Raw genomic sequence first — 21,408 nt, forward strand, 5'->3', positions numbered from 1 at the left:
AGCAACTCAAACCACCAGGCAAAAATCACTCCACACAAAGTTAAAGGTCCTTTTTCTCCCTCCGCCCCCTTGCAAGTGGTGAGAGGGAACTGATTCGACTCTAGCCTTTTCCGATAGCCACGCAAACCACATGCACAACATGAAAAGCTCCCTTGGATCTTGTCCACTTCCCAAGATTTGTTTTCCCACACAATCAATCCCCCTGCGTTTCTGCAGAATGATGTGAATCGCAGGAGACTTGCGTTTTCTCGCCGTACAACCACCAAGTGGGAGACTCAGGAATTTTGACGACCGTCAGGGGTTCCCCCCCAGTTTATTATCACTCAATATTCAGGTTTTTCCTTTCCCACTAAAACTTCTGAGTGTGGGGGAGAATGGTATCCTGTCAGAAAGATCCAGGAATTATCTGTGTGAGCACCAGTACAGTGAGGACTCAGTGGGGAGAGAGGCCGGTACACTGAGGCCATTGTGAGCCAGCCAGACACCCACACGTGGTGCTAGGCTAGCAGATGCAGATAAACTCTCATGACTGGAGGGACAAAAGCTGGGTCTCAAATCCACATTAAACTTGCACTATAAAACTATCAAGCTGTTTGGCAGTTTGAAGTCAAGGAAAATGAATGGACCTTGCCATTCATTCGATGATTTTGTATCCTATTTCCGGAGCTTCTTTTATGTCACTCCATTATCAGTTTTGATTTCCTCCAGATGTGGCTGACTTCCTTCATTTACAGTGTGCATTACATTTTGAGACACATCCACCAACAGAAAACTAAAAACACAGGGAGAGTTTGTACACATTGTCTTTGAATACATTCAATGTAATCACTTTTGCTGTGAATACACTACATACTCAAACCAACTAGTATGTTTTGTGGAACTGGGATACACTTAGGGTTTAGACGAATTTGCAACATATAAAAATACCTTCTAGTTGAACAAACAAAGTCAAACTAAGATGTTATAGTCTTGTGGTGTGTTTATCCCATAGGTGCCTACACACACACACACACACTCACTCGCCAGCCTCTCTGGTGTGACTCTGAGCTGTGCTTTATATTATCAGTACAGCTCAACACATTGGAGGAGGATGTGTGAGTGTGTGGCTTTGAATCATCTCAGCTTTACTCATCACAATGGAGGAGTATGTGCGAGTGCATTTGCGTGTATATCAACTGCACTCCCTCTTGTTCCCACACCTCCATTTACCACCTAGGTCACATTTGCCACTTTCCCGGTAAAGTGAAAAGCTCCAAAGTCGTTGAAAGGCCTATACAATGAGAGGAAACACGGCCCTTCGTCTCAAACAAATGCTTCTCCCCGGCTCGCACACACCTACGCACGCTGTCACTCACTTTTGTCTTGCGTACACAAACACGAGCTCGTTGAAATTACCATCCACAAGACTTAATGATGTGGCTTGCTATATAGACGCAGCATGGTGCCATTTCTCTTTTGTTAAGCACGGGTAAGTGGGATCAAAGACAGCAGCAGCATACTGGGGCAAATGTCAGGTTCTGTTACCAACTACCGCTATAACTTACTGCTGCTATAAAACAGTGTGACCATGTACAGCGCCGTACAGTTAAAGTCACATTGCGTGAAGCTAATTTACTGGTTATGGGGCTGAGGAGCGCTGAGTGGACCAAATGTTAAAGGGTTGTGGAAGTGACTCCTTTTTGGAAAACCAGTGGTGATGTAATTAAGACTTTCCCCTTTCTCAACTCTTGATGTTTGTTGGTGATGGAGACTTTTTCTTGCCAGTTGTGTCATAATGAAACTCGTCTGAAATCAGCTTGTTTTCCTGTCAGTGCGGGGGAAAAGTGTGAAGATGATGACTAAGAGTTAATATCTGTAAATAAAAAGCCAAACAGAAGCTCAAGTTAGATTAGCTTTTCAGTTCATCTTAACCTTAAGGAAACCCGCATTTAGAAAGCAAATGTAAACGTCTGTCTTAGAAGATAACACACCTTGTCCATTGGTTTTCAAAGGAATTATATTTTACCTCAATTTCCTACAGTACCATTTCAAGTGCTTTGCATGACCAAACCACAGGAGGCCCTTGCACAATCCCTGGGGAAACCCCGTGCATCTCTCCCGCTGGTTTGAATAATTAACTTGGGGCCTCTTTATCCTCGGGGCTTATTCAGAGTTGCTGGACCATTGACTCAACCTTTTTCATTCCTTCAGGTTTTGGCTCAAAATGGGGAGTTGGTGCTGGCTCTTATGGGACTGCACTCAAGACACACCACACACTTTCTCCTCGGCAAGGTGTGAAAGTTTGTGGTTTGTGGCAAAGCAAGTCATTTCAGAATAAAAACAAGATGAGCAAGACTAAGATGATGCACAGCTTCTCTGATCTGTTCCAAGTCACCTTAGACTTGGGGCTTCCTGGTACTTGTATTTGTTTTTGAGTTTCACAGAAGGAGTAGGCAGAGTATTATACAGATGAGAGATTTCTATGAACAGTAGTGACGGTGATGGAAAACATCATGAGACGTAAGGAACACGCTGTTTTTCTCTACATTTACCCTTGAAGTTTAAATGTTATTTCTGAGAGAGACAACCTACAGCAATGGTTTTGGGGTTTCTGACAATCCAGCTATACTTGCCAAATCAACTTGCTGTCCAAGTCACTTCATTCCACGAACGTTAGCAAAAACAAATACAGCTTACATACATTTAAAGTTTCCCTGAGCTAAAGTCGCTTAAAGGAAGTGGGAGTTAAGAGCCTCAGCAAAACGCCTGCATTTCAGAATCAATGTTTTATTGACGCGACTGGTAGCGAGCAGCAGTTTTTATTGCATTTGGCAGCCCATTGATTTAAACACGTGCTGATATCTCCGCTCATCTATATTCATTTGGAAACTTAGCGTATCTTAAAGAGACAGAGGGAGTAAAGGTTGCTCGTGGTCATGGAACACACTAAAGAAAGAAAATGGAGGAAGGCCCTTAACATGAACCGAATCCCTCAGGGAAATACTCCATATGCTCAATGTGCAAACATTTAGCAGCATGTTGTTAACATGTAGCTTTACTGAGTGTACGTTCAATCAACCAACGCATCTTCACAGACAGATCTCAACATGAATCAGTATCTAAAGAAAGTATTCCAGGTTGAGAAAGCCTTTTTTCTCATTCTTACATCTGCAGTATATCAACACAAACAGCGTGTTTGCTTGCATACATTATATATTTTGTTCTCTGCTAAATGTACAAACAAAGTTCAACAATATGCAGCTCTTGTATAGTGTACAACCAAGGACATAGCTCAGCAGCCATTAAGGAGCATCTCCAGCTCTTGTTTCACTTCCCATTAGCCATTCATAGCCATGACAAAACCCAGGGGGGCAGACAGTGCAGCTCTGGCTTTTCCACTCTGTTAATCAGTTTCCTCTATATACTTATATTTCGCACCAATTCTTACAGCAAGTCCGTGTTTTGCAAGATGATATTTTCATGTAAATGTCTAATTAAAATGAATGTCCCTGCCCATATTAAGAGGGTAGCATTTATGAGCAGAGGCAGTCAACCCTCAACCCCAGCAACCCCAGGGAGGCATCATCCAGGTCACAGAGGTCGTGTTTTCATGTTGTGTGCGCACTACTGCACGTACCATCGAGTGGTTAGTGTCCCATGCCAAACGTCACGTTAACTGCAGCTATCTTTAAAAGATATCATTTAGAAACGACAATCATTTAGCTGTTGGGATTTTAAAGAATGAAAACAATCTGAGAAATGAACATGGATACTAAAGCCTGCATACAATGGATTCAACCTGCTATATTATCCTATGAGTCCGTTTTACCATACTCCTTCCCTCCTTACCCTGCCCCTCTTCCCCCAGCTCCGGTCCCAGATTACCCATCAATCCCATTTCATTTCACTGGCTCAGAGAGCCCACCAATCAGGTGGAAGGATGGGCAGGAGTATAACAGTGGATTGGCTCGTAGGGGGGGTAAGGGGTGGAGCCACTCAGCCATCCCCTAACAACAGCAGTGTGCTGTGAAATTAGTGAGTGAGCATGAGTCGGAAATAATTCACTCGTCCATTTTCACCGTCTGTAGCGTTGAGCTCTCCCTCTCTATTCTTTACTTCCCCTCGTGCCAAAGCCCTTCTGTCTTCCTCTGAATCTTCCGTGCACACTTGCTGAGTCTCAAAAATAGTTCTCTCCTCCTGTCCAGTGCCCAACCCCCCGCCCTTTGTATTTTTGCTCAGTCGGCTGTCAGTCTGCATATGACTGCTGACTCTGTTGCTCGCAGCGACACTGAATAGAGCTGTGCCGGGGCTTCAGCCGTCACACACACACTTCCCCGATGCTGGGGAAGCCGGGGGAGGTCAGCCCGGTTCTTTGCGGAAGGAAGCAAATTACACACTGCACTACACATGCCCACAAACACACATGCACACACGCATATACTCTCGCACGCACACAATCCGCTAAGCTCGGGTTGAGCGGGGTCTTTTCGCTGACCTACTTCTTTACCGTCATTCAGAAGCAAACACTGGGCACACTCGCACTCAACATAAACTCTGCAATAAAGACTGTTGGTCGCATGATGTGAATGTTTAGGATCAAGAGGGGGCCCCTAACATCACAGCCCCCTCCACCGCACCCCACCATCTTTCCTGTGGTGTGAAGACGGCAACAAAAAGAGGCCCACTTCTGAAGACTAAAGGTGTTAACAGCCAGCTACAGCCCTAGCAGCCATCTTGTCAGTTTGTGTGCGTGAGAATAATAGAATGATAGTCAAATGAAAAAGCAGAAATTGTGTGTTTGTGTTATGACGCAGGCCAGTTCTGACATTCATTCTTCTTTTCAGTATGAATGTGAGAAGGCATTTTTACTACCATCAAATCTTTAATTCTGTCCCATGATCCTCTCATGACAGCGAAGATCCCTTTTCCATCGCAGCTGCAGAAGCTCTTCACATATCCATCTAGACTGCTTCTGACCTAAAACGACCTTGACTTCCTTTCTCTGCTTCTGTCTTTGGGCAATGCCTTTTAAAAATAAAAAAAAGTTTGTTGAAATCTAAAAGATGGCTAACACTCTACCGATGCCCCTTCTTTATCTCTGGAATGATATCAAGGACAAAACTCTTCAAGTTTTAACAACCTCGTCTTGGCCTCTGTCAGGGCCACATGTTGTTTGGAGGTTATAACTGACATTTAAAAGACTGAACTTTATTTTCTTGTAAATGGTGTTTCAACACATTTAGTAAGTGTAGAGCCTTTAGTAAACTGTCATTCATTCAAGATCAGCAGCTGCTGGATTATACTCTATATATAGACCAAGTGAATGGCAGCCTTTTACCAACTCTGGCACAAAAGTTCTTCTATTCACATATGTCTGCATGAAAGGAACCCACTGGACACTCTTTATTTCTCCTGAGGGAAGACCTCAATAGACACGAGAAATGCCGCCTACATGCAGAGCTTCACGCTCTAAAATAATTATATATATTTGCGAGGACCCTTTGCATTAGCAGCCTGTTCAATTCAGAGTTCAAGGTGGTTTCCAGAAAGACATTGATATGAAGTCTTTGGTTAAATCAATGCAAAATCACCGCGCAGCTGTGTTTTGTTTTTTTGGAATGCCGTTTGCCCGGTCGCGAATTTAAAGCTAGTTGATGGTAACCATTTATGTCATGACACCTGCAGCCTAAAAGGTGAATATGAGAGGGGAAGAGAGGTGCTTCCCAGACACACAAAGGCCTTATCACACACACACACACACACACACACACACACACACACACACACACACACACACACACACACACACACACACACACACACACACACACACACACACACACACAAAGCATGTGCTCATTGTCAGGGGGTCTCATGAGCCCCCCCTGCTCTTTCAGCCCTGACAATAGCAGCATTGATAACACCTACCAGCTAGAAAGATACAAAAGGAGAGGGAGAAGGAAATGAGGGACAAAGAGAAATGGAAGGGAAAATGTATGTCAATAAATATTCATTCGTTTCCTTGTCATGCAGAACATTTTCCCTGTAAGTGAAGTCTTTTCCTCTTCAATATAAACAGGCCACGCCTGAAAAAGTTGGAGTTAGATCAGTTAAAAAACAAACAAAGCCGATATAATAACTTGATAACCTTGCATTTTGTATCAATCGTTCAATCAGCCACTCAGGCAGCCGCTGGTGGGTCAGGTTGGGCACGCTCAGAATAGACTGCGCCAGTGAGTGACAGCTGCCTTCATAAATCAATCCCTTTGACAAGTTATTCATACATCAACACCCTCGTTTATGGAAATCATATGCAAACTGGCTGTTGAGCACTAGAAGCAGTTACAAGGGACTTATCCAATTCGCCGCAAGATAATTTGGTGTTCTCGCAGTGACGAATCTTTTTTATCGCAAGCTTCCACTAACGAGGAGAGAGAACGATGAAACCCAACTAGCTTGGATCTGCAACTTAGAACGCTCCAACCATTGCCAAGTAGAAAAGTAGGAATATAGAAGAAGTAGAATCATTTGAAATGTGCACATCTTCACAAAAATCTTCAATAAAAAAAATGATATTCCTCCTTAAAGCAGCCGACGTTGAAGCACATCCCTATGATCGTGCAACCACTAGGAATTTTGGGCCTCATGTCAACAGCTCAGACCAAGCCTGAAACAATAGATATCTAATCCCCGTCATGTTACAGAGCTCCGGGACCCCTGAATCGATCAGGGGACCCCTGAATCGATCAGGGTTCCCCCCCCCATACAGTGCCCCCGCCTGTGACACAAGTGAAGGGAGTAATCAATGGGATTTGGCGTGTGCTACAGAAGAAATAACAATAAAAAGCAAATGAAAGATTAAGAGTTGTGTGTGTGACAGATAATCTCAGTGTCATGCTTCAATTCACAGGAACATGACTAAGACAAAAAAAACTGAGGCACAACTCGAAGAGAATGGCGGTGATGTTGAGTACAAAATCATCTTTATTTCCCATGATGCCACCTTGGCGACTAGTTTCACTGGAGCTGGTATGTCATGAGGCGGAACTGATATTCATACAGGGGCAATAAGTCTGACCCGAGTGAATAAAAGCCGCTGTAATGTCCTTAACATCTTGTATTTTCCCGTAATGACACCACTATGAGGGTTCTGTGTTAACCTCAAAAAGATGTGCTACTACGTTTTACTACACTAATTCAATGCAATGAGGCACCAAACAATTCTCCTGCTCCAGTTCCAACCACACCGATCAGGAGAAATGGCATGTCGTGCAAGCCGAAGTCGACACTGAGATTAAAAAATTCAATATAGGCCAAGTCGCTCGATAACATAACCGTCATATTTCAACCACGCTAATCAAATTCACAAGCGTGACCTCTGGGGTATATTAAATGTGTATATAACATGTGTCATCCCTCAAATCTTTTGCAGGCGAGATATCCATCTACTCGAGTAAATACAGCGTAAAAAAGGTGAGCCAGCAGTCGTCGCAGTAGCTGCAGCAAATTCGCTCCCCATAAAAATGAGCAGTGGATAGATTTCAGCGTGCAGCTTGCCAGAGCCACGGGAGGGAGACTAAATGATTATGTTACAATAACATCGCTTCAGCTTTTAGAAAACAACAATCAGGGCCGGGGTAGGATATTGCGGCCGAAGAAAATTAAAGGGATGTGGGAGCGAGACAGGCTGAGGGAGGGAGAGTGGGAGACAGATTTTATGGACATCCTCAGGGGGCTATGCAACTAGCAACTAGCCTGCTCCAACATTCATACATCCTCTTTATGGGTTGACAGAAGGAGGAGGCACGAAAGAGATAAGCTTCTTCTCTGTCTAAGAAAAGATGACAGGCTGATTCTCTGCAGCATATGAACCAGCCGCTCAAACCCTGTTTGGGCCTTTTCGACGAGGCAAAGTTCAAACCCGAAACGACAACACTTCCTCTCACCATACAGTGTTGCACCACTGGGGACGATAGAAAAACTACGCCTGCGCTGTGGCCTGTGAAGGGTTAACCCACAGCAGGCCGAGCCTAATGCAGATTGTCAGGGAGATAAGATTACCAGTTAGTGTGGTGGTTAATGGAAGCCACCACAGACCTCCACTGACAGTTGACAGGAAAAGCAGGAACGGGGCCGGACCACGGTCTCACAAGTACCCCCTTTCAGACCGTCACAGTCACGCAGGTTAGGCCGGTCCACATAGTCAAAGCACATATATCCAAACCGGCTTCACAGCAAAGGGTAAGCAAGTCTATGGACCTCAGCAGCCAAAAGTGATGACGTAAAATCCACACATATGGGTCCGACCTGCTGAGCGCACCGTAACTTCATATTCTCTGGTATGAAAATGATGAGACAGGCAGAAGATCTACTGGATTAAGGAAATATGTCTCTTATCAGGTTCAATTTCAACAAGCTTTGGCCAGAGATACATCTATATTTCGAACTAGCTTTGCACGACCACATTCCTCACGCTTAAAACTAGATTTATAACCAGATAAACTTGATTGCACAGAAAACAAATGAATCACTTAAAGGAAGCCATGAATAAAAAGACTCTTCATCTCACAGAAAATAGGCCTGCAGAAGTTAGGTAAGAATACAGAACTTTTAAATGTGAAATATATGTGTAATTAAAAAAACACATAACAAAACAGCTTGACCTGTTCACAAATGTTACTCAGGATCCCAGGCAACATTGAAACCAACATCAAACACATCCTGTGCTTCACTGAAGTACACTCAATTTACAATGCAGCACAACTGCTCATTTACAACTCACCTAGACCTCATAGTGCTACATCCAAAGCTTATTTTCTCTGTATTCTGCTGTGTCCAACATCTTAAGCCTTTTAAAGCCTCTGCTTGTGTGTCTGTGTGTGTGTGTTGCTGTATGACTGCAGATTACAGTGTAGCCAGAGAACGTTATGAAACAAAGCCAGGGCTTAGGCAAGGGAGTTCCTTTGCTTGGGGAGTTGTAGTGCAGGCCCAAGAGTCCATTCCCTGGCACAACCGCTGGCACAAAAAAAAGACAAGAGGCAATTAAGAAATTATTTTCACCTCACAGCTTGGGACAAAAACCTCGTACCTCACCCCGCCCCTCGCTGCACTCACTCCACCATCGCACACAAAGGCAAAGTCTCCGAGGCCTAAGGGGCCCAGAGAAAGGGGGGAATGAGACTGACAGAATACATAGAGAATATGAGAGATACTGAGACAAGGTAAAGGAAAGATTGTGTGCAAAAGCAATGGAGCAGGCAGGGTAGATGGAGGTGGAGTGAAAAGCAAGAATGTGAGAAAGAGGTGAATAATGGCATTGGTACAGTGGGGATGAAGAATGAAGGTGATGCATGGGGGGCGATTAGACGGTGTTAATGTAGCTAGAAACCCACAGGACAGAGAAAGAGAGAGAGAGAGAGAGAGAGAAGCGCCCACATGTGTAGTTCAGACTCTATCATTGGTAGATCTCAAAGGGGGTCCGAATACAGAGGGAAATTAATTAATTTATGACGATCAAAGAAGAAAGAGGTAGCTCAAAAATGTCAACCAGGCAGCTCAAAAACAACCACATGGGTGGAGTAGGTATTTTGTTGGTGCACCTTCAAATAAAGATAAATAAATATCTGTTGTGGGTTTGTTTTTGAGTCAGTCAGCTGTCTCAGAGTCATCTACGAAATAAATGACCTTATATCTGTCTGCCTTTCAAATAAATCCATTAATGATGTTGTGGGTATAACTAACCAAATAGATTGAGTAAGATAGTGAATTTCTCACACTAAGACACTGTGTCAAAGTTTATTTAAATAATATACCAGGCATTACAATAAACCTCTGAGTCAAAGCTCTAGTTCCAATGAAACTACACAGCTTAATATTACTTGTTACTTGACTTCTGATTCAAAAATGATGTGAAACTTCAGATTTGTGTGCAACATAAAGTGCATTAAAAACATGAAAACATAATGCCAACACACTACACTGGCATCATATAAACCTCCTGCTATTGTTCACTTCTTTTGTCATATCTGTGCTGAATCCAAAACTTAAAAACAAATCTCATATACGAATGAACGATATGAGTAATATGAAATTCCATTATTGGTGGGGGTGGTGTTCAAAGTGGAAATGACAGTGTGGATAATGGTTGAACAACCTACTGTCAGGAAATGGGCCATCATCATAAATTGCGAGAACTATGGTTTCTTATGACTACTGCAATTTACGGAATAGACATTACAAATGTTGGGAAATACAAGAAAACCAAAACACCAGTAGAGGAACTTTGGCAAAAAGTGTTGGTTTTATTTCTCTTTTTCTCATCTAAGAGGCAACAGAAAAAACAGGGCATTTGAAAGTTTTTGTCCCTTCTCAACTACTTTGTCTCAGTTTCACTTTTTTGCACCTTATTTCTCTGACTCAAAGACAGATCGAGTAACTTCCCCAGCATGCAGCCAGGAACCAGATGCTCCAACAACAATATAACGTTACTCTTCATTTACTTCCACGCTCTCATGAGCTAGCCATGAAACAAAAAGGAAGAGATGTTTGACTTGCTCAGAAACATTGTCAGCATGTCAGTTTCTATAGAAACCTGGGGGTGGGAGGTATAAATCCCCCCAATCACTCATGCCACACACACACACAGGCAAAGAGATGAAGTAAAAGCAGCTGAGGGGGGTATACTCTCTAGTCACCATGGTAACTTCCTGCTAGTTGGCTTAAAAATTATGTTTACCCAGAGTTTGTTTCGATTTTTACTAACAAACACCTGCATTACTAATTTCAAAACATGTGAAAGTGAGCGAACATCTACGGCAGTCATGCTTGGAGTCAACCAGTGGTTACCTCATTTCCTTTCCTCAAACAATCATATCTAAAAGCAGCGAAGGTTTGTGTAAGCCCTCATGATTTCCATGTGCTTTTCCAGGAGCTGCGTTTTGTACGGAGCGTTTCTTCAACAGAGATTGCGAGACAGGCCTTGCTGTCACTGAATATTCCACTTGAGATAGTGCCTAATTTGATTATTTCTATCTTCTTGGATTTGTTTTCCTTGACGATCACAGGTTGTGATTTCCAGGGCTGGCCCTCTCTCTCTCTCGCCCCCTCTCTCTCTCTCTCTCTCCCCCCTCCAGGCCTTGTGGTGTTTGATCCAGGGCCAGGGGAGGCCGGCCAGACATTCAGCCCAGACTCTGGCGCCCTTCCCTCAGTGTACCATGCACTCTAGCTCCCTGCTGTGAGGCCTGGAGGAAATCATGCAGCCAGGAGAATTATAAAAGCCCTCATCTACTGAGCAGAGGTTAAAAACAGGGGGAACAATACTTTTGACTCTCTGTGGAGAAACTTTAGAAAAGCACCTATTGCTAACAAAAGAAAATCAATAGGCAAAAGAAAGAAGAAAATAAATCAATATTCCTGAACTGACTCTTGTAAATTAATTCTGCTTTTATACAGCATTTTATTTATAGATATAGGAACAACCCGAGGACACCCTTAAAAGTATTTCACATCAAGAGATTAGAATGAATACACATTTAATACAAATGTGTCAGATCGCTGTTTACATATTTTTTTTGTGCACAGGCAATACAGAAACCACAAGATTAAAGTCCAGAATCACACCCCCAGGGGTCTGACTATGCATGTGCTTGCATGTTAGTATGTTAGTATGTGCGGGTTTGTTTGTCTGGCAAAGTTGGTTTTGCAGGGGGTTCATTCACACAGCTTTGTAAGACCAAACTGGAGAGAGAAATCAAAAGTTTCCTTTGGCAGACAACATCAAAACAAAACGGAGGGAAGAATGTGAGATGCCGTGTGAGTGAGAAACCGAAGCAGGAGAGCTTCAAAACAAACAAATCACGTCGAGAAGCAGTCGGATCTTTCAGGTGAATGATTTATCACGTGCAAACACAGACTCAGTCAAATTAAAACTGAGAGCAAAGACAACAGATCCTCTCGATCGTGCGGCAGCTTCTCCTTTTCTGTGCGAGGTAATTTCGCAGCTAGGCGAGGAGAAAACACCCCCGCTTCTCCCGTCCTCACTCCAGCGCTATCCCACAGAAAACTCCCAACGCCTCTCTCCTCGCTTTGTAGCTGCGCTGAGTAATAGAGCGAACGAGTTGAGAGGGAGGAGGTGAGAGATAGAGTGGAACAGCGGGGGAAAAAAATCCACTCAGTATTCTATTACAAGACAAGAAAGGGGGGGGGGGAAGTAATGCGTTTCTCATGGAGGTTGGAGGAACGGGTTGTAGGTTGGACGCAAACAGAATGTGTATCTATTGACCTAGGAATCAAATAAAACGTTTATTCGGCCTCTTAGAGCCCTGAAACACCCACCAGCGATACACCTTCTCATACCTTCCTTCATCTCACCTCATATGGGCTGAGCTGAAACAGTAACCAGCATAACACAGCAGTAAATAGGATAAACAGACTCAAACTGTGTTTCAGCATTAAAAAAATACTCCTGTCCATCCTACAATTACAGTCTTGGCAGCTGGCATTGGTGAGTGAGGGCCAGATGCAGTCAACAGCTTTTCTGTAACCCCTCATTTTCCTCAGTCCAAAACACATCATATACAACCACTTGTGTGCCTTGAATAAATATATATGTATCTTTAGACCATGCCATTACAACATCTGCTTATTTTTCAAATATTTCAGCATGGGCTGAAGTACAGATTAGGCAGCAACAGTGGTCACCCAGCCACTTTGCTCCACTGGCTCATTACTCCCCTGGTTGGGGAATGGAGGTGGGAGGGAGGGAGGGAAGTGCCATCCTGAATTAAGGCCTCCCTAGCAAGGGGCTAAATGCTTGGTGAAAAGGGTTGCACTGGAGAGCTCTTTCACAGGAGGGAGGTCAGCATTCCACAACTAGCCAACATGTTGGAGAGCCATAAATGACCGTCGGGAAAAAGAGGTATAATAATAGTCAAATGTAAAAAAAATAAAGTTATCACAGGGAAATACCCTCATGAGAGATTACATGAGAGCAATTTAGCAGCCAAGGCAGCGCGGCGCCAAAGAGGACCTGAGTGGCCAGTGGCTTGTTGGAAGAGAAAAAGGAACTGCTCCATCATAAAGAAAGTGATTCATAGATGACTGCACTTGGTAGATAGCTCATGAGACCATGAACAGTTATAGACGAATGGTATATCTGAATAAGATTACCGAACTGAAATCTGATGACTGTACAACCAGCTATCTGTACAGAAATATGATAAGTCAGTATAACGCATTTTTATAAGAATATACTAACGCCATAAGCTTCAGGATAAACTAATCTTATTATCACAGTAAAGACAGTTTATGATGTTGCCTTCAGAGTCTTACTGGCATATGTTCCACAGTGAAACTGGTATTCCGGGCAGAAAGAGAGGGAATAATGGAGGATCGATACTGACTGAGCTTCTGCTCTGTTGCTTCATCCCTCGAGGCTTAATTCACTGGATGTGTAAAGACGATGGTGTCACAATAGGGGATCAGATGGGATTGACCACAGGATGAAAATGTAAGGAGTGTTTATTAAACTGATGTAGCAGAGATGAGTTGGAAGAGGGTGAGCTGGGATTGGTCCTAAGGTTGTCTGACAGATGAACATAATGGTCATTAAAAGCTAATGCCAGACTAAGCTACATTAGCTTGGTGATACAAAAAAAATTGATGGAAAACAACCTCATGTCTCCTCGTTCAGCTTTACAGAGCTTAAAGGGAGGACAGGGGCTAAGCTGAAATTTCAACTAAAAGCAAAAAGGCACATGAAGTGTTGTATGATTATTTTGTGTATAAGAGAATATATAATAATGCTTGGAAGAAGCTACAGTAAATAAAAACAACACAGTCAATTGTTTTCTTTTCACTCTACTATTGCCGAATGTCCTTCATGGACACTACAAACCCTGCAAGGCCGAACCAAAGACAAAGCTAAAGTGTTGATTCAGCTTCGTAGGGATCCTGAATGGATAAGCTGTGGCAACCACTCACTCATTCATTCACACACACACACACACACTTGCATGAGTGAGCATGTGTGTACACACACACACACACACACACACACACACACACACACACACACAGAACCTCTCAGGGCCTGACCAGCTGTCTCTCCCCCCCTCCTCCCCCCATCTCCATCCAAACCCACAGGAGCAGGAGGATATAAATCACTCGGCAGAATGAAGACGCGCACGGAAGGAACGCACGTGGTGTACGTGACACACACACACACACACCCCCACAGGGCCCCCTCTTACATTGGCTGTCCACAACAGCACCAAGTCCAACCGTGCCGTGTGTCCAACTACTGAAGCATATGCAGTAAAACACACCTTCATAGACCTACGTGCACACTGCTCTCAACAAAAACACACATATCGTATAACAAAGAAAGTCACGCCCAGTTTTATGTATTTACTTCTGCAAATATCCTACGTTGCAGACGTCACTAGACATTTTGGTGTTAAGGGTGGCTTTAAAAGAGAAACCAGTTCCTATCACCTACTGACTGCAGGTGAACACCTGAAGACCTTTGCCTGTGTGCGTGAGTGTGTGTGCTTGTGCCAGCCAAGAGCCAGAGATTGTGCTCAATGCCAACAGCTGATAAGAGAAAAAGGTCATATTGCATAAGAGCAGTTTGGGCCGTGTGTGTGACATAATGATGTAGAAAACTGAAACAAAAGAAAAGAAAGAAAGATTTAGTAAAGAGTAAAAAAGGGAGGGTGGGAGAGAGAAGAGCCGAGCGGTGATGCATTTGGCGGCTGAATATCCATCGGCAGTCCAAATTGAAGCCGGCAGCTCAGAGAGCCTGTAATGATGCAGTTACCTCTCTGTTGGCAAAGCAGAATTTATCTAAGAGGAAAAAAGGGCTGCCACCTCCTCATTTCAGCACAAACGTATTAAATACATAAATAAATAATGGTGAAATGAACTAGGCTGGGCTCGCCAACTTCACTTCCAGAAATGTTTTCTGGCAGCGCTTGTTGAGTCGGCGATCCCTGCGAGAGCAGTGATGAGGCAAAAGGGATGAGGCTGGGCCCGCAGCGTGGGAAGGACCCTGCTCTGACACAAAAAAATGTTGAAGGGTGACATGTGAACCGAGGCCTGGCCTTGTTTAACTACCTGACAGGATTTAGTCCAGTAGAACATTAATTGTCACTAGGACACCAAGAGAAAAAGGAGAAAAATGTTTCCTTATGGGAGGTATGCTTTATGCTTTCTCTGAACAGGGCGAGTAACACACAGCCTCCTGCTTCAGTTATTTTGTATTGTGGGTCAAATGTTGGCAATCGTAATCAGCAATTTAATTATGCTGCAAGTTACTTTTATGGCAGGCTGATAGTTTGTTTTCTGCATGGGTAAAAATTCAAAGAACATCAGACTGACAAAACATTTAAGCATATATGGAAAGCACTTTTATCTTTTGCAGTAGTGCCTTTCACAGGTGCCACGTAACCATAGTAAATGTAGTTAAATAAACAGGCAGTAAAACGTTGCTTTAGCCACAGTACACTTTGGTATGCCTTGGTAGCTATAGTGACTGGGAGGTTGCAAAGTGAACCCTGCCATGTTGCACACATGAGGAGAAGGGAGCTTATGAAAGAAGAATTTGCATTGAAACATAAGGTTAAATGAAGCACATTGAGGCTCAGGCACGGTGAAAAAACAACCCTGTGACCCTCTCTTCATGGTCCGACATGAGGCCCACATTTCATTTGGACAGCCCAAGAACGAGAGAGCAGCCAGAGAGAGAGGGAGATAAAGAGAGGAAAGGAGGGGGAGAGTCTGTGCCTTTGCACTCCCCACTCTCTATTTTTGTTTCCTCTTTTTGTGCACGCTCAACGCACACACTCACAGTGCAATGGATTTCCAACTTGGCCCTCATCAGTTGTGCGCCTGATGAAACAAACACTGACAGCCTCTTTACATTTGTAAAGGCCCCTGCAGCAGCTGTGCTTGTCCCACACACACCATGCGTGCACACAAACACGCACTCACACAACCTTTGAATCTGAGGCCTAGCCCCAGCTGGGGCCTACAGGAAAAGCCGACTCTGCACAAAATGGCCCAGGCTGCACTGAGCTACACTCTGCCGCGCTCTCCTGCTATTCTCGCTTAAACGCATTCACAAGCACACACACACGCACTGTGTGCGTCATGTTTCGTTAGATAGAAAAACAGTGCCGCACATTAGCGCCTGTTCCCTGAGACATTACACAGCCCCTTCCTACAGCCACTGGTTTGAAAGGTACCTGCATATAACAAAAATAAACCTATAAATTGCACCATTTAAGTCATTTTAAACTGGGGAGATGCAAGAGAACGTGAACTGGTCTGCAGTGTCACCCTGTCTGACATTGGTGACTAAGTAAGCATCCATGGAGAAAGAAAACTGACACGGCAATTTAACTTTTATCTTGTTGGTTGCATTCACCTTGGCGGCTATAAATTCCAAAGGAAATGGGTATTGCCTTGTTTGTTTTTATTAAGGCCCTATCCCCCCTTTTCAATCATTTTATGACTGATGCATTTTAATATCATTCACAGCTAGTGGGTGTTTGTTAGGTACAGAGGGTGGGGGCAGAGGGGTAACAACTCACACTCATGTTTCAGGGGAAATGGTTAAGCCAAGCATGTATAATTGTTTTACGCTAATTAAGGGGGGTATGAGTGGGGGGAGAAGGGGATCAGTAGGGGCCAGGAGTCCAATCTCAAAGCCTGAAGGAAGGCTCGAGGATCTGGACCCCTCCAGGTTGTTGTAGAAAATGCACATTTGTAAGCCTTATTTGGTGTGGGCCAGCCTTTGTGCATCAACTGCAGCTGCCGAAAACCCATGACAGATGTGACACACATGCACGCACACACGGACAGAAACATGCATCCTGAAGTCGAGCACACAGACAAACAATTTCCTTATGAATGGAACAAATCAAATACAATTTTAGAGTGTGACACAGTTGGCCATCACAGTCTAGCTCAATTTTAAGTGGGGTCATTGGTTCCAGTTAGTCATAATTTCTGTAGCACATCCTGTTTCTTCAAACAAATTCACAAAAACTTAAGTTAAATCTTATCTTTGCCACTCGTGTTTTTCACAAATGGAAAATAAAAAGTAAGTTACTGTAACTACTTTGTTAATCAAAAAGGGGGGGGGGAAATCCTTTAAGGGCTAAATATTCTGACTGACAAAGGATGGGATGTTAATCATATAACTTGTGCCCATTAGAAACATGGGTTGACATGTTCCATGGCAGATTGACTTTTTCTGTCTGCCTTCTTTGGGATGAGTCACATTCACGTTGCTTTCAAACTGAAAATGGTCAGTTCTCTATACTGACAATAGTTTAGCAAAATAGTCAGACTATGCTCTAATTGATTACATTAGAAATGCATCACATTCCTTGTTTAAAGGAACAGAAAAATCCAAGAATGCATTGGTCACAAACCTCTCTAGTCAAATTGGACGCTTGCTCCTACAAACCTGTTGCTCAGTTTGGCCTTTTTGCAGTATTTCCTTCAGTACTAAATACAGTTGTTTAACTGTTCCGGTAAGAAATTAAAATTGCCTACAATCTGTCTGCCGGAGGAAACACATTTTAAATACACTCCATGTGTTGTTTGGGTGGGATGTTGGCTCTGCTGACTTCAGCTTCACAGCGTTAACAGATATGATATGACTCGTGCAATTAAACGCAATAATACGCTGGCCTGACGAAAATGCACAGAAACAATCCACAAAGAGGTGCAAACAAACTTTAAAAGCTCAGACACAGAGGCCCGGAAAGTCTGCATGAGATTCGAGTGATATGTTGAGCCATTCACACTTTGCAAGATTAAAACTCTTCGTTTCATTCAGGAAGGAGGATAAAAAGGCGTTCACCCGACCAAAATAACTACAATTTAAATCAAGTATTGCCTCAACTGTTTTATTCTGCAGCCCCTTCCCCATAAATTCACCAGTGTTACTTGCAGAAAGAAAATGGTTGCTTCTTGGTATCGCTTCATACATGAGCCCCTGCAATGCGACTGAACACAGCCTCTTTGAAAGACTAAAACATAGTGATAAACCACGTCGGCCATGTAATGTGTAGTTTCGTGTGATTTCGGCGGCTGAGGACGAGACCTTAACGCATGTAAGCTAATCCCCCGTAGCGTTGCAAAAATTGAGTTATTCCTCTACGGGCTGCTGCTATATGTTCGTTCACAGAGGTCACACGGAGACCGGCAATATTACTGAGACCCCGTGGACTTGTCATTTATAGGAGGACTAATGGCAAATACCCCCATATAACAACAACCCCAAGAGTGTCCCCACACCGGTGCAAGTGCTGGAAATTGAACGAATATGCTGAATTGCATGACCCCCTTTCCTCCTCCTCCTCCTGCTGCTCTACCTCACTCTTTATGGAGAGAATTAAAGAGCCACAACAGTCCGCGAAACATGTCGGTTTGCCAGCCCTACAGCAAAAACACAACACCGGCTTTCACAATGCTGCCTTCAACAAAACCTCTTTACGTTTCAACATGCGAACGGTTTCGCGGTAAAAGTGTATTGTTAGGGTGAAGGCTTAGTTTGAAGCGGAGATAAAATGCTCAGCATGGGACGAAATGGAAGCCGAAATAGCTGAGCCATGGCCGACAGGCTCGTCTTCACGGCTGTGAATAGGAAGAAATGGAGCGCGAACAAAAGCATTTTCCGAAAACAGTTTGCCAAGTCTTTTAATTTCCTGCCCTTTGTAGCTTTATCGCGTTACCAAGACCCTCCATGCATCCCCCCATCAAGCGTCAAAACGAGTCAAAATGAGCGAAGCAATCCCCCCCAAAGCACCCGATGTTAAAATAGCCTAAAACATGTCTGATGTCGAAGAAACGCTGCAACACAGACACTGAATAAACATTGCTGTCTCTTTAAATAAAAAGCATCGAGGTAACTTACAGCAGTTACCTTTAAAAAGGACATTTGACCCAAATAGTACACAAGCTGCCTGATGGTAACCTTCACAGTCCGTGATGAAAGTTTATGCATTTTCATCGAGACAAGCAAGGCAAACTTGAATAGAGCAATTGCATTTGTGAGCAAATTCACTAAAGGTGTGCGTGTGTGTGTGTGTTTTACTTACATATTTCTTTTGAATGATATTTCTCTTGGGTCTTTCCTTGCTCATTATGCAATCCCAAAAAAATGTTAGGCTATAGAGAGAATGGCCACATGAATTTCTTTCTTTGACTCTCGCCTCTCCCGGAGCACCAGCAAATGACGATTTAAATCCCCGGCTCTGTAGGAAAAAGCTTGCTGGCTTTGCAGAATCCTCCTTCGGCGTTTCCCCTTCAACTATTCGGTTATAAATCCCACAATTTAAGGATCGACGACGGACAGAGACGGACTGGACCCAAACTCACTTGGGGATAACATAGTCAAAACAAATGCACAACAATAAGTTCCATTCGCCAAAACAGCTCGGCTTCTCGTCTCGGCGCACTCACTCCCGGCTCTTTTCAAATGCATGAATATACTTGAGGTGATGCCGACGAGTTACATCTTGTTCGAGGTGACGAAACGACGAGAAATTAATAAATTAAAAATTAAAAAGAAAACGTTAGGTGTCACGTCGTTATTTAGCTGGAGCCTGCGGTCGACGACAGAGCTCTCCAGCGGCACGGCTCTACTGACTGCGAGCAGCTCCTTTCTTCCCCAGCCTCCGCCTCTCAGCCTATCACATCCTGCACCATTCAGCGGCAACTTCAAACTCCCATAGAGACAACCCTAAACACTGAACATGACCACATATTCCTGTACCATTCTTTTATCGACGTATACTTTGTTGGTGGTAATTGCAACTGACAGTTTATGGCAAACTTACAATACATGGTGCATTTCAACGTGTGAACTTTAAGTCTTGAGGCTTTCTGTGACATTTCAAGAAGACCTGGGTGGTCACAAGTAAGTTATACGTAGGCTACCCTATGCTGGTTGTTTTTAAAATTATGTGATCTTAATATTTTTATCTAGAACATGTGTCTATGTACATGATTTCATGACAAGCAACCACATGTTTTTGATATACTGAATTGGTGGTTAGTGGTATATGTGGTAGTTTTGCATGTGTTACAGTCCTTTTTAAAGCTAAAAGAAGTATTCCTAAAAGAGCTGAGGACAAAGTGAGGATTCCTTAATTTCTATGCAAATGCCAGCCCTCAACCCCTACTCTCCACACCACCCCCACGATCTGATGTTGGTTAAACATTAAGTACATTTTATAAAATGCTTTTCTCTTTCAGTTTAGTTTGGGAGGGGGGGCTGCATGCAAAGCCTTAAGTCTAGGTAGGGTAGTAAAGAGAGAAGAGATGGTGTAGTCAATGTTCAACAAAAGTCACTTCTACACATTTGTTTCCTGAGCTCATAGAACAATACATCTGTAACCAGATTTAGCTTTTCTCTTTGAAGCCCTCACTCACTAAGTCCAACAAAAATAGATTATGGGAATACGTTGTTTGCTTTATTTACTTTTACCTAAGTTGACTGCACATTTTCGAATTATCAGTCCATTTTACATGCACAGCTTTTTAAAGTTTAAACCAACATCTTTTTTTTAAAATGGTGTGCCTATCAGGACTCATACAGGTTTTTCAGGTATTATTCACACTTGTTTGATCCACTCAGATATGAATACTGGCTGGGTGTTCTCCTCCCCCTCACTAGAAGTAGGCCCGCTTTGTCCTTATTCTAATATACTGTGGGATGGTTGCTCCATGAACTCTGGAGGTAGGTGAGTCTTTGTTTGTATTGTGTTACAAAAAGACACCGTTCAAGTTGTTGCCTTTTCTCCAAAGTATGACTTTAAATAAATCTTAGAGTAAACTGTACAGTATTGAAGCTTTTAACCAATCATTAGGCAGACTAGACATTTCAACAAGGCCACTTTGGGCCAGACTGCTATCTCAACAACCATTGGACAGATTGCAATGAATGTTATACAGACATAGGGTCTAGAGGACAAGTACTACTACATCTAGTGTTTCCCTTGCCTCTTTCTTTAATGCAAAGAGGTTGACATTTTTTTTTTAGTAAAATGTCTCAAACTGTCGGATGGATTGCAATAAAACGTGTTACGGAAATCCATCCTATTTACCAGCGAACTACCTACACATCCACCGGATGGATTGCAATTCAGTTTGGTATACAGGTTACATTTATATTCCTCTCTGGATGAATTCTGTACACTTTAAAGATGACTCAACTTTTGGACTTTTGGACAATCCAACATTAACACTCACTTTCCATGTCTTTCTATCTTGAGTGTCATAAAAAACCTTTTTCTTACTTGCAACAACTATTTATCAATGAATATACCCCAACTATATCACATACATTCAAACTTGCATTCACATGCAAGTTCTAGCTACATAGTCCTTTATCCTGCATGTCTTTGGCCTCTG

At 43.2% G+C, this 21,408-nt stretch overlaps 1 protein-coding gene across 2 annotated transcripts in view; it reads right to left on the bottom strand.

Moving 5' to 3' along the window:
• Positions 1-19,615, bottom strand: part of jarid2b (jumonji and AT-rich interaction domain containing 2b) — a 101,786-nt gene extending 82,171 nt beyond the window's left edge. For both annotated transcript variants that reach the window (XM_010784700.1, XM_010784699.1), the window contains exon 1: positions 19,092-19,615. In XM_010784700.1, coding sequence (XP_010783002.1) covers positions 19,092-19,136 — 45 coding nt within the window. In that variant the 5' untranslated portion in view covers positions 19,137-19,615. The remainder of the gene's footprint in view (positions 1-19,091) is intronic.
• Between the last annotated feature and the right edge of the window lie 1,793 nt (positions 19,616-21,408).

The sequence above is a fragment of the Notothenia coriiceps genome, unplaced genomic scaffold (genome assembly GCF_000735185.1).
Source record: "Notothenia coriiceps isolate Sejong01 unplaced genomic scaffold, NC01 NC01_scaffold00026424, whole genome shotgun sequence".
In the NCBI taxonomy this organism is placed as follows: domain Eukaryota; kingdom Metazoa; phylum Chordata; class Actinopteri; order Perciformes; family Nototheniidae; genus Notothenia; species Notothenia coriiceps.